General features: G+C 41.4%; 1 protein-coding gene across 2 annotated transcripts; it reads left to right on the forward strand.

Moving 5' to 3' along the window:
• The first annotated feature begins 689 nt into the window (after window positions 1-689).
• strip1 (striatin interacting protein 1) lies at window positions 690-10,023 on the forward strand. Of its 2 annotated transcripts, none has more exons than XM_010881502.4 (21): window positions 690-838; window positions 1,557-1,626; window positions 1,723-1,797; window positions 2,475-2,609; window positions 2,758-2,878; window positions 3,008-3,076; window positions 3,161-3,267; window positions 3,358-3,485; window positions 3,588-3,770; window positions 4,525-4,745; window positions 5,042-5,107; window positions 5,230-5,293; window positions 5,408-5,479; window positions 5,575-5,649; window positions 6,749-6,846; window positions 6,925-7,051; window positions 7,827-7,927; window positions 8,034-8,100; window positions 8,217-8,321; window positions 8,412-8,616; window positions 9,167-10,023. In XM_010881502.4, exons 1-21 carry the CDS (start codon window positions 710-712, stop codon window positions 9,415-9,417), a joined length of 2,469 nt encoding a protein of 822 aa, XP_010879804.3. In that variant the 5' UTR covers window positions 690-709; the 3' UTR covers window positions 9,418-10,023. The 2 variants fall into 2 exon arrangements, with proteins under 2 accessions (XP_010879804.3, XP_010879806.3); XM_010881504.4 differs by having other exon boundaries at window positions 9,170-9,417.
• The last annotated feature ends 3,997 nt before the right edge of the window (window positions 10,024-14,020 follow it).

Consider the following 14,020-nt stretch of genomic DNA (forward strand, 5'->3'; position numbering starts at 1 on the left):
TATAAACTGCTATGAAAATATGTTTACACCATCAAAAAGATACTCAATTAGGATATAATAATTTAGTTTTAGATTAGTAATAATTATAAGATGGACATTGGGGAGATTTTCAAAGAAACTGTTTTAAAATGTATGGAGCAAATTGAATTATAATTTCATTAATCTGAACCAATTTTTCTATTTAGAAGACTAAGACACACATTTTCAAATTCTCCTATCCAAAGTGAATCTTGATTTAAATTATCTGAGGAGAAGAAGCATTATTTCATATAGTCTTTAGAGAAACCAAAACCACAAACTACTGTAAGAATAAATATATATAAATACTAGTTGAAGTTTACATTTAAGTATATAATATGTATTACAAAAACCAACGTGATTAGTAGGCTATTATATAGGCTACTTCTTCAACTCTAAAACACCTATTGTTGAAAATGAAAAAGGCAGTTTTAGTTTTAATGACCCATCTTAACAGAATTTAACATCTCTTCACTAGAAGCTTCGAGTGGTCGGAGAGAACCAAGAGTGGTTGGTTAGGTCACCCTTACCAAGCGATGCTGGATGGGACGTTCTCAGGCGCCGGTGGCTGGCATTGCCTGCAAACAAGTCTGCTGGAGGCTCTGCTGGATCGCCTTGGCATTTAAAAAAAATATATCTATTTACATAGCTAGCTAATCCCTAAAGCCGCTAGGAGCCTCTATCCTTCTCTATGGGTGAATCAAAGATGGACGTTGGTGGTAATGGTGGTGGATTGATTGTTGTCAACAATAAACAGAGGGCTATGTTACCTAACAAAAGTAGGGGTGAATTCGTCCGAAATCAAAGAAAAGACTCGGAGGTAAGGAACAGAAATATAACTTTACTTAATGGCATTCTATCATCACCATATGCAGCGCAGCTATTTGTGCTAACGACGTTAGCTTAGTTGGCCTGGCAGTAAGGTAGCTGCTGCTAATGGCGTTAGCGAGACCAGTACAGTACTATTAGCAGTAGTCAGTAGGTTAAAGTTAGCTAACTAGAAAGCTAGCGAACTAAAAATCCAGTTATACACCAATCCCCTAGGTAGTTTTCACCCACAGCTACAAATGTTTTATTAGTGTTGTATAACTTGTTCAGATTTGTTCAGATCAATATCAGAGTTAGTAACTTGACTTCTACTGTAGCTGGCTAGTTAGCTACTGTACTGTAATGACTGCATGTAGCTGGCTAGTAATAGAAGTATCATTATTGAAAACAAAATATTTTTGTTCCGACACAGATTTTTTTTATTTAGAAAATTACCTGTACTGTAAATATCTTTGAATACTAATTTACTTGTTACTTATTTCATATAGTATAGCTCAAACCTGAATGATGTGCCATACTAGCTATGTTGTCCAAATTTACCCCACCTGACTGCAAACTCGAAATAACGAACAGCTAGGTGGACATTGGAATGTGCCCACATTTCCCGGCTCCTACGGCCTCTGCAGCTCAATGATGTGCGTCGTGACTGCTCTGCCTCTATAGTCTTTTCTGTGGTCCGAATTTTTTTCTCCCCCATTGCTCCAACACAGGGCTTCTCCGAGTCTCCAGACCTTGAGTTTGAGTATGCAGATACTGACAGGTGGTCTGCTGAACTGTCAGGTGAGGTGTTTAAGGACACACTCATTTTTAAATGGTGACCTCTGACATGCTGTAATGTGAATTTGATACTAACCATGTCTACATTATTTTCTCCAGAACTATATAGTTACACCGAAGGACCAGAATTTATTCTCAATAGAAAATGCTTTGAGGAAGAATTCAGAAGTCACGGTATGTGCCTTATCAACTTGAAAATCTTTACTTCCTCCTGTATGATTGTATACATATTGTATATAAATTGGCACCCATGCGCTTTTCTATATAATGTCAATGGTCTCCACTTTATTGGACTTTCAACTTAACAATGAACTGCTCTAATTCTTTAATATTTAAATGGTGCCCTCGTCCTACTGCATATTTCAGCCCTTGAGTTAGGTTAAGTCCTATGTTACTCAGTTGGTATAGCATGGTGCTTGCAGCGCCAGGATTATAGGATTGATTCCCACAGCGAGATAGTGTGGTTGTAGGAATGTTATTTCTTTTTTTTCTTTGAATGGTTCATTTGGTTGTTAGAATTTAGTCAGTCTTCTTTAGCTTAAAAAAATATATAATTAAAATGCCACAGGTTTGGCTGCATGAATAGCTGCAGGAAGCTTTCTACTGGCTACACGAGTCATTTGTTGGCAGTAATCTTGGCCGGAGCATATACTATGTCTGGGGTGCCAGTAATGTTTTCCATTCCATTTGTCTTTTTATTTTTTACTAAAATGATAAATGCTATTACTTCTTGAAGGTGTTAAATGTATTGTTCCTTTTCTTTTATTAAGTAATGTTTAAGGATGCCAGTATATTTGGCTGCTACTGTAGTACTTGTGATGTCAGTGTTCTTTGCTCCTGTCCTGTCTCAGTGTCTGACAATAAATGGACTGAGCTGGACCCGGCTCAGCGCAGAGCTCACGCCATGCGTCTGCTGGATGGATTGGAGGTGATAGCCAGGGAGAAGAGGCTGAAGGTGGCGAGGGCCATCCTCTACATGGCTCAGGGTAGGTTCTTAGGCTTCAGCAGCTCAGCAGCACACAGCCACCGAAGATGCCTGTGAAGAGGCTGATGAGAGATGTTTTTAGGCTACCGGAGAATACTGTATCCTGCAGAGGAGCACTAAGGTCACGTTTTCTGCATGCGGTTCTGCAGGGACGTTTGCGGAGTGTGGCTCTGAGGCGGAAGTGCAGCACTGGATGAGGTACAACATCTTCCTGCTGCTGGACGTGGGCACTTTCACTGCCCTGGTGGAGCTGCTCAACATGGAGATCGAGTGAGTTGGAACTATCAGTCAGTTAGCGCTCAATATTTTTGAGGATTTTTTGTTTACTACTCAATATGGTTAAACCAAGTTTTTGACTCGCTCTCAGCTACCATCTCTTGCCTTGTCTCTTTGTCACAGTAACAGTGCTGCCTGTAGCAGTGCGGTCAGAAAGCCAGCCATCTCCTTGGCTGACAGCACAGACCTCAGGTAAGATTACAGAGACTTTCTTGTAGCTCCTTACAATTAAACAATTAGCGTACAGGCGTCCTCTGATGCTAGGCTATTCCACAGGGTGCTGCTCAACATAATGTACCTTATGGTGGAGACCATCCAACAGGAGGACCTAGCCGACCCACCTGAGTGGAGGGCCACCCGGGAGACCTTCAAAACAGAGATGGGTGCGTGTGCTGGTTTCTATTAGATGGATGCACCCACTCTTAGTTTAGGCCCTGTTTATTAGTATCAGCGTTTCTCCATCTCCCTCCCAGGCTCTCCTCTGTACAACAATGAGCCCATCTCTGTCATGCTCTTTGGTATGGTGACCAAGTTCTGCAGTGGCCACGCCCCCCACTTCCCCATGAAGAAGGTTCTGCTGCTGCTGTGGAAGAGCATTCTGGTGAGCTGGACATTTGATTGATCTATCTTCTTCCTGCTGTTTGATGAGCCAGGTCCTTTTTGCCTGCTAGGTCCTTACAACATGTCATTTCCTCTGCCCCAGTTTACTCTCGGGGGCTTTGAGCAGCTCCAGAACATTAAGGTGCGTAAGCGGGAAGAGTTGCACCTCCCCCCCCTTCCAGAGGACAGTATCCGGGTCATCAGGAGCATGCGGGCCGCCTCGCCCCCCGCCTCTGCGTCTGACCTCATCGAACAGCAGCAGAAACGGGCACGCCGCGAACACAAGGTATGTTTGATTAGATATCCAATTAAGTACAGTGGTGCCCTGTACCTTGAGAACTATCCAATCTTGCGATTGTGTTTGCTAAGAGCTGTTTTTCAGTATAATTTGGAAGTTTCTGCAGGATGGCTTTATAAACGAACAATAAAACGTGTCCTGCCCTCCTGGAATGCAAGGAATCCCAACCAACAGCAGTACATAAAAGACAGTTGTGTGTGTATAAAAGCTTGCCCCACCAATAAAACATTGATGTAAAATAAAATATTGATGTTGTATTTGTGCTGTTGCTTGTGTGTTATCAATGTTGCCTGTTTTCTGCATTAAACAATTGTAGGCTTTCTGTAATGTTCCAAATCATGGTTTAGTGCATTATTATTATACAGTAAGCATAAGAATATACCCACACAATGGGGGACAGAGTGGCCTAGTGGTCTAGAGCTTTGGGCCCATAAATGGAATGTCTGGTGGTTCTATTCCTCGACAAGATAGAAAACCCTGTTGGTTACCTCTCTGAGCAAGACTGTAAAACCTAAGTGCTCCAAGGTCGTTGCTGTAAATAAGAATCTGTTCTTAGCATACTAAGCAAATTAATTCCAGATACAATAATGGTAATGGTAGAAATTATGTTTTAAGAACTTTCTTGTCATTAAATATGCATAGCGCTCAAGGCTAAGTTCCATCTGTACTGGGAAACTGGACACTAGCTGATTAGAAAAAATAATATTATTTGAAGTAACCCACAACCTCCTCTCCATTACAGTCTCTGATTAAACAGGACAACCTTGATGCCTTCAATGAAAAAGACCCTTACAAGTCAGATGACCCCCGTGAAGATGAGGATGACAACGACGACAACGACACCTCCATGGACACAGAGCCTTTCCCCTTGGAGCGAGATGAGGTCATGCCCCCACCCATCCCACACCCCCCCTCTGAGAGGGTGAACTTCCCCAAGGGGCTGCCCTGGGCCCCTAAAGTCAGGTACGTGGCCGGGCTCAGGGAGACATTGCATTAATGCAGTCTTTTTTTATTTAAGATGTAGTTTTTTAGGGTGTGTTAATATTGTCTTGGAGGGTGGTGGGAGGCGGGTGTGTGAAGGGTGGGAGACAGAGAGGAAGGGTTCAGACAGTCAGCAGGGCCAGGGCTCCTCTCACCCTTGGCCCTTATGTGGTCACTTGACTGGGGCACCATTCCAGGGTCCAAGTTTCTTCTCTAGATGTTTGTTCTTTTTTTTGTTCTTGTATAATTCGTGTAATTGTTCATTCATGCTTTTTCAGGGAGAAGGATATCGAAAATTTCTTGGAGTCAAGTAGAAGCAAATTTATTGGCTATACACTTGGAAAGTAAGTTCATTTTGTTTATTTTTTTATTTTTTCAGTAAAGATGTGCTATTTATCATGAAAAAGGTTTCTTTTTGAGGATCCTTGACCTAGATATCATGGTTATTTTTGAATGTGTATTGCAGTGACACTGATACAGTTGTGGGTCTGCCCAGACCCATCCATGAAAGCATCAGGACCTTGAAGCAGGTGTCATACCTTCCTCTGTTTTCTCAGCGTTTTAAGCATTACGAAATCTATATTAATTCACTACATATTTCACTATATTCCTGCTGTATGACAGTTGTTTACATTTTTTTGCAGCATAAGTACATCTCCATAGCTGAGATTCAGATGGCCAAGGAGGAGGATTTTCAGAAAACACCACTATCAGGGGTGAGTGCAAAACACTTAAATCACTGATACATGCCTCAATATCTCTGTCTTCCATGAAGGAAACAAGTGTTTCATTTCAAAGTGTTTGTTTGTAGGGGGAAGAGGATGTGGAGATGTCCTCCACTGAATTATTGTACCAGGGCATTCTTCCCAGCTTGCCTCAGTATATGGTGAGTTCTTCTCTGTTATTCTCATTACAACCAATTTGAAATGCTAACGTTGAAACTTCAGGCACGTCACATTTGTTTTAATAACACATTTTTAGGTTTTTGTTAACACTGAAAGGGGCAGGTCACCCCTTACATTTGGCCTTATTTTCATGCTGTTCTTGTAGTTGGTCCCTCAAAAGGTTTTTCTGTATTTTGGTTTGTTAAAGAGAACTGGTTGACACATTTTACTGACTCATCACATACTATTGTCTACAATGGATTCTGGAAATACCACTCAGCATGTTAAAACATGCCTCCAACCAAATCACATTTCATCAGAATCTCATTCTGGACTAAAATATATTTTTAATTGTACATCAAAACCCAGTAGAACATTCATATCAACCGCTCGATGGCTTTAACAATGGCTTTAACAGGTTAAGTTACTATTAGTAAAGTCTCGTTTGAACTGTCGGGCTGACAGTGTCTCAGGCTGCTTTCACACAGGCTGCCCAATTCTGTATTTCTCTCCACTGATATGTCTTCTGACCAATCTCAAGATTATATATGGCAATTATTATTTCTAATCTCTTCTGATACAGATTTATGGGCACATTTGTGAAAGATGTTGGGTGAATAATTGAACATCTTTATATGTAGAGCTCCTGCGTCATGTGTTTCTGAGGATTCTGTGTCCCTGTAAACAGTGTAACATTATCTGTACTACATGCCGGTGTGGTTGTGAGAACTGGGTCCCATTAGGACCCACTGAGTTGACTGAGCACACTGGAAAGATATTTGTGGACTCTTACCAAACTTTTGGTTTATAAACATAGCTGCCCGCTTGTAGGGAATTCCAACAGAAACACTTGTGTCAAAACCAAATTCAAGGGAAGGACCTTCCTTTTCATTGGTAGTTTTATTTATTTGTGTTCTTGTAACTAGTAGTTATATGCAACATTGTTCTGTGTTTATGCCCTCAGTGTATATATATATATCATATTTTTGCCAGTTTATTTCATTATCAGCATGTATTGCATTATTGTTGCTAAAGCTTTTAGGTTATTAGCGACTATTACATTGTTAGCAGTAATAACGTTATTCTGATTGTTCCTGTTAGATTGCCCTGCTGAAGATCCTGCTGGCAGCTGCCCCCACCTCCAAGGCCAAGACCGACTCCATCAACATCCTAGCCGATGTGCTGCCAGAGGAGATGCCGTGAGTTTGAATCAGAAGGGAGCGGTGTTTCTTTGAGGGTCAACGGAAAATGTTTTATTTTTAGTTGTCTATTTCCAGGACCACGGTGCTCCAGAGCATGAAGCTCGGTGTGGATGTTAACCGCCACAAGGAGATCATCGTTAAGGCCATCTCTGCCATCCTGCTGCTTCTCCTCAAACACTTTAAACTCAATCACATCTACCAGGTACAGTGGTAACCCACTCTGAACAACTACACACAAGGCAGCTGTTAAAGGGTCATTTCACTGCTGCTCTATTTGCCATTTATATGTCCGTTAAAATGGTGACTACAAATGTAGGTCACCATTTTGAATGTGCCTTTCCCTGGTTGTAAGCAGACCAAAATATTCAAATAGCAATGTCCAACTCTTGTAATTAGGAGTCATCAGAAACGGCAATTGTTTTGTGATCTCAAAATGACTAGCCAGCTATTGAGCTCCAGAGTATCTGTTAAAGCTAGTTACCGCCACTGTTTTGAAAACTCCACCTGTGAGGTTGGGAACTGGGCCAAAGGAAATGTTATCCTGGATATCCTCCAATGTTGTGGCGGATGGGAACATCGTTGAGGCAAGTCTAATGGCTTTGTTGAATAATGACAGCCATATCTACCTACATCTAGTGTGATTGTTCAATCGGTGAAACACAATAAGTCCACAATAATTGAATTTTTCGATCGGACAACAGGCTTAACCAATGACATCATTGATTGATATTTTTTTTAAATACTGCTGTGGTACATAATTATGTCTGAAATAGCTGCAGTTACTCATGATAATGTAGGGAGCCTGAAAAAAATAACTAAAATAGTGTTTTGGTGGATTTTCCCTTTGAAACCCCGACTCTCTACCAAGTATGTATAACCAGTTAACAGGAGGGGTCATGACTCACAAGCACCAACAACCGGTGAGTGGGCCCCGGCTTTGCCTCAGCCTTCAGTTTCTTGTGTCTTCCTCCCGACAGTTTGAGTACATGGCTCAGCACCTGGTGTTTGCCAACTGCATTCCTCTCATTCTCAAGTTCTTCAACCAGAACATCATGTCTTACATCACAGCCAAAAACAGGTTTGTTAATGAATTCGAGTCTATCCGCGACCCCGACAATCAAGAAAGGTCTGCGAACCCTCCAGTAATGGCCTTCTTCTCCACGACCTCTCATTCTCTCCCGTAGTATTTCTGTGCTGGACTTCCCTCACTGTGTGGTGCACGAGCTCCCGGAACTTACTGCGGAGAGTTTGGCAAGTTGCATAATCCATCCCTCGTAAAATGCAAAAAATCCATTCTAATATGAACTGCTGAGGTGGTTGGTTGACCTGTGTGTGGTGCACTCAGTGGGTTCGTCTGTGTTCCACAGGAGGCTGGAGACAACAACCAGTTCTGTTGGAGGAACCTGTTCTCCTGTATCAACCTGCTGAGGATTCTCAACAAGCTGACCAAGTGGAAGCACTCCAGAACTATGGTGGGGACCAACTCATGTTCACTTGGGCAGGCATGGGCCGGGGGATTTTCTTCCAGTCCTATCTTCATGTCTCCCGCTTCTCTCTGTCAGATGCTGGTGGTGTTCAAGTCTGCTCCTATCCTGAAGAGGGCGCTGAAGGTCAAACAGGCCATGATGCAGCTGTATGTCCTCAAGCTGCTCAAAGTTCAAACCAAGTACCTGGGTCGCCAGTGGAGGAAGAGCAACATGAAGACCATGTCTGCCATTTACCAGAAGGTCCGCCATCGCCTCAACGATGACTGGGCATATGGTAACGGTGAGTCACAGTAAACACCAAAATCAGTAGTTTGCGTCAGATGGCGAAAGTGCCCGCTCTGGTTTGGATGGTTCACTGGAAACAACGCGTTGATCTATGGAACGTTGGAATTAATGTCAAAATGGCATTTTAAGTTAACTGGTCGACTAACATTAAGTAGCACCTTAAGTGCTGTGGCCCTCTGCTGTCTAGGATGGAGAATAATACATAAAGAATAAAAAGAATAATACATCTTGTAAGTAGACCTACTCAGCTGAGACATGGTATGTCCTATTTTAAATGCCAGTCTTCTGTGTTGGAATGGTGTGGGTGTAACCTCCAAAACCAAATTGTGATGGAATGAGTGGGTCACTGATAGTAAGACTAAGTAGACCTTGGAACTGTTTGAGATACAGCTTTGAAGTGGTGCTTTTGTAGTGTTTTTCCCCTTGTGGTTTGTTTTGGCTACAAATACATGAAGTCGGCAACATGTTTTGGGTGTGTACTCTTAAAACATGTGATTTGTACTGGACAGAACCCCAGGTAATGAGCTTCCATGTTTTTTTGACAGCAGACCTGGATGCCAGGCCTTGGGACTTCCAGGCGGAGGAGTGTGCTCTGCGCGCCAACATTGAGCGCTTCAACAGCCGCCGCTATGACAAGAACCAGAGCAACCCTGACTTCCTGCCCGTCGACAACTGCCTGCAGAGCGTCCTGGGACAGCGCGTCGACCTGCCGGATGACTTTCAGATGAACTATGACCTCTGGCTAGAGCGAGAAGTCTTCTCCAAACCCATATCCTGGGAGGAGCTACTGCAATGAGAGCAGGGCTGGGGGTGGCTGGTGGTGCTATAGGTTGGTTATCCTCACACACCCGCCCAAAGGGGCAGCAATTGTCTTCATCCCCAATCTATATGTAATGTTGCTGAATAAACCCACATGTTCCTTAAAGATAGCATTCATAGAGCTCTGCATTTGGTTCAGAACTTGTGGAGAACGAGTCCCCATTACAAGCATTATCCGTGTGTTCCCACCTCATTGCAGAAAGGAATTCCAGTCAGTAAAGGATCTGGGAGGGATTTGGTTAACGGTGGACCTGGCTCACTGCCCCCTCCCAGTTAGACCAATCAACTGTAATCCCTGAATCCAGGCACTAGACCACTATTTCTTTAGCCTGGTCTGGATCCAGTATAGAACCGTTTTTACAGCTGGACTTTTTCTAGAATGCTGTAGGTCTAAACAGCCTTATCTAATCGCCCTGGGTAGGGATGTAAATCCATTATGTTCCGTTCATTACACAATTAACCCCACATACCCAAACTGCCATGGTGCTGCTCGCCTGGCTGTTGGACCAGTACTCTGCCCTTAAAGCACTACAGTACACAATAAGAAGTGCAAAGTAAGATGTGTGTATGTGTGTGTGTGTGTGTGAGGAAAGTGTTACTTGAGTGCGTACATTGTCTTGGTTACTGCTTCAACCTGTTGACCAGGCTTTTGAATCCGTTTTGATGTTCATATTACTGTCTAATAACTGAGTTACAGTTGGCTTAAATAATTAACACACCTGTGTCAACCCAATTTAGTTTGGCATTAAGACAGTTTAATTGAATTTACAGCCTAACGTTTTAGCCTAAAGAAAAAGGAAATTGTGTTGGTGTGCTCTACAACCTTGTTGGATGAGAACTTGGAGGACAAAGCATGATCATGTGTGTTTTAGTGTGTGAGGATAGAAAGTGAGCCCTATGGGGTTAGTGGTTCTCACTCACACCTAACTAGCTAACAGGTGTTTTTTTTACTCAAGGGAACAATTTTACCCACCTGATAACTCTTCGGTTTTAAGATAATTTTATATAGTTGCATTGGGTTTATACGAATGTGCACCTTTTATTCCTGGTCTGACTATAATGGTTATAAGAGAATCTAAATTTAATCTATGAAATTAAAACATCTGATGTTTGGAAAACACTTATTTATCTTGGCTTTTGTTGGTATGTTTTAAATTGTATTACTTTATAAATACGGTATTAAAATAATTCTCCCTGTTGCTCTGTTGTTTGTTTTAGCTTTGTTTTTATCCAAGCTTTTTGTCTGAAATGATTGTGCCACATTAGTGCTTGAAAGTATGCAATTATATGGACTGTGTTATAAGCATCTAATTTGACATGCACTCAAACACACAGGACAACAAGCATAATACAATCAAAAAGAGAATTGAAAGAATAGAAAAAATATCCAAACAGACCAGACAAAAACAGCTCCAAAAAAAGTAAAGCACTCCTAGCATTTTTCGCTTCCAGAATACATAAAGTTGGTTAAAAAGACCTCACATCTGCTTTTGCTTGGCCAGTGAAAATTTATCTTTCTAGGAGCTCAAGGATACTTTCTTAGGAGGCAGTTTTGTCGAGAGGGACACCTAAAAGTTCTAAGATGTGTGGGAACCCTTGACGACAGGGAACAAAATGTTAAGTTTTAAGTGAATTGCCTGTAATTCTACACCATGCCAGTGGGCGTAGATACAATTTAGCAGTTTGAAAAATGTCTGTAGTTCTACACATTTGTTTTCTTATTGCCATGGAGTGGAGAGAATGGTTTTACCTACAGGGCCCTTATTGTTGGGATGATGAAGCATTTCATCTTATTGCTCTTGTAACGTCTGCTCTGCGTGGCACTGCAGCTCCTCTTCCTCTCCGGCACGCCACCTCACCAGTGTACTAACCACCGGCACGAGAGTGATGGCAGCAGCGCGTCCCAAGGACGCACCTGTTTCCAGTCACTGTTTAGTTGTTGATATTCTGTTGTTCACCAACCGCACCTCACAGATTATTGTTTGGAGGTGACCGTGCTGGTGCGCTTGTTAAACCTTAGACCACTCTAGGACCTTAATGTGCTTGTTCTTGAGCCACTCCTGTGTTGTCTTGGCTCTGATATTGTTGTTGTTATTCGGTCTCTCACTGTTCAAATGAACCTACCACTAAAATTATAGACTGATTATTTCTTTGTCAGTGGGCAAACAAAAACAAAGAATGAACATAGAAATGAAATACATTTCTAGTATTTGTTCCTAGAAATTGGATTAATTCCTACTGAACCCACCCGATGCTGGATATCTTTGTTTGTTTTGAGGCCATTTGCTTCAATGTCATTTTCTGGAAATGGAAAAAAATAATACCCACCCTAGAAGGATGTCCATATCTATGTGTCTCACCCTGCCCTGAAGGTGGAACACCAATCACTTGATAGGTTTCTAATTTTTTTATTGATTCTTTTGCTGGTATGCACAAATTATTATTACTCACATACAGCTTAAATTCTGTACAGTTGTGCTCATAAGTTTGCATACCCTGGCAGAAATTGTGAAATGTTGCCATTGATTTAGAAAATATGACTGATCACACAAAAATATATGCATTTATTTAAGTAATGTGATCATATGATGCCATTTATTATCACATAGTTGTTTGGCCCCTTTTTAGATCATAATGATAACAGAAATCCCCAAAATGGCCCCGATCAAAAGGTTACATACCCTTGAATGTTTGGCCTTGTTACATATACACAAGGTGACACACACAGGTGAAAATGACAACGTTGAATTTCCCACACCTGTGGCTTTTAAATTGCAATTAGTGTCTATATACATAGTGAATGAGTTGTTTAGCCCTCACGTGGATACACTGAGCAGGCTAGATACTGAGCCATGGGGAGCAGAAAATAACTGTCAAATGCCATTCAGTACTGTTCAATCACTTATTAAGAAGTGGACAATTTGGGGATCTCTTGATACCAAGCCAAGATCAGGTAGACCAAGAAAGATTTCAGCCAAAACTGCCAGAATTGTTCGGGATACAAAAAACACAGGTAACATCAGGAGAAATACAGGCTGCTCTGGAAAAAGATGGTGTGATTGTTTCAAGGAGCACAATACGACAATACTTGAACAAAAATGAGCTGCATGTTCGAGTTGCCTTTCAGAAGCCTTTACTGCGCCAATGCCACTAAAAAGCCTGGTTACAGTATGCCTGACAACACCATGTCACGCCTCACAGCTTCTGGCACACTGTAGTTTTGGGGGTGTGAGAGCTTTAAAGGCACGGGGAATCTTGTGAAAATTTATGGCTGCAGCATGTTATTTATGAATGCAGCATGTTATCAAAAAATACTGGCAGACAATTTGCATTCTTCTGCATGAAAGCTGCGCATGGGACGCTCTTGGACTTTACAGCACAATAACCCTAAGCACAAGGCCAAGTTGACCCTCCAGTGATTACAACAGAAAAAGGTGAAGGATCTTGAGTGGCCATCACAGTCCTGACCTTAATATCATCGAGTCACTCTGGGGAGATCTCAAACGTGTGGTTCACACAAGACAACAAAAGACTTTGCATGAACTGGAGGTATTTTGCCAAGACGAATGGGCAGCTATACCACCTGCAAGAATTTGGGGCCTCATAGGGGCTGTCATTGATGCTAAAGGGGGCAATACACAGTATTAAGAACTAAGGGGATGCAGAATTTTGAACAGGGGTCAGTTCATTTATAAAAAAGAATTTGCCATGTTTTGTTTTATGATTGTGACAATGTGAATCCCATAAGAAATAATAGACATGTTTTCCCTGCTCACTCATGTTTTCTTTACAAATGGTACATATATGACCAATTCTCCAAGGGTATGAAAACTTCTGAGCACAACGGTACATACATCATGTCAGAAAAGAGTGAAAGTTATGGATGTGCCTTCAGTTCAATGACAAAACAATTTGTGAAGCCTTTTATTTTGGAAGACCTTGCATTTACTTATGTTCAGACAAAACCTACAAACTCACTACTTTACATTCATAGACACAAATATACATATATTACATTATGCCAAGAGTCAATGTGACATTTTGGCTCCAAAGAGGCAGTTCCTAACCCCTACTCATTTTCCATATATAGGTTTTAAAATCTTATTCCACTACTGCAGCTCTACTGGTATAAGATACTGCTTTGACCGATTACTTCACCCAAGCTAGGGCAAACAATAAGATCAACCAATATGCAGGCAACAAAACAAAAATAATACTATTTTTGAGTGAAGAGGAAAGGTGCTTTCATATTCACATTCAATAGTTTTTTCTGCACATTTCTGTTCCAACATTTGAGTTAAAACATATACCTCACAAGTATGTTGCCCGGTCTGATTTATTTTATTTATGATGCTTTATTATTGGTTGTAGCATCTGTCTGACAAAATATTCACAAATTTAATAAAGTGATGGGTTTTGAGATGATACAATCAAAAGAGGGACTGGCTCCAGGCCAATGATTAAAAACCTAGTATAACTACATATTAAAATCAGGTTGATAATGCATTACCCTATGAAGATATTTATCTTCATGTATGTCTGGGGGGCAAGCCTCTAAGTGAATGTACTGTACCTCAATG

Source organism: Esox lucius, chromosome 17 (genome assembly GCF_011004845.1).
Source record: "Esox lucius isolate fEsoLuc1 chromosome 17, fEsoLuc1.pri, whole genome shotgun sequence".
Taxonomy (NCBI): domain Eukaryota; kingdom Metazoa; phylum Chordata; class Actinopteri; order Esociformes; family Esocidae; genus Esox; species Esox lucius.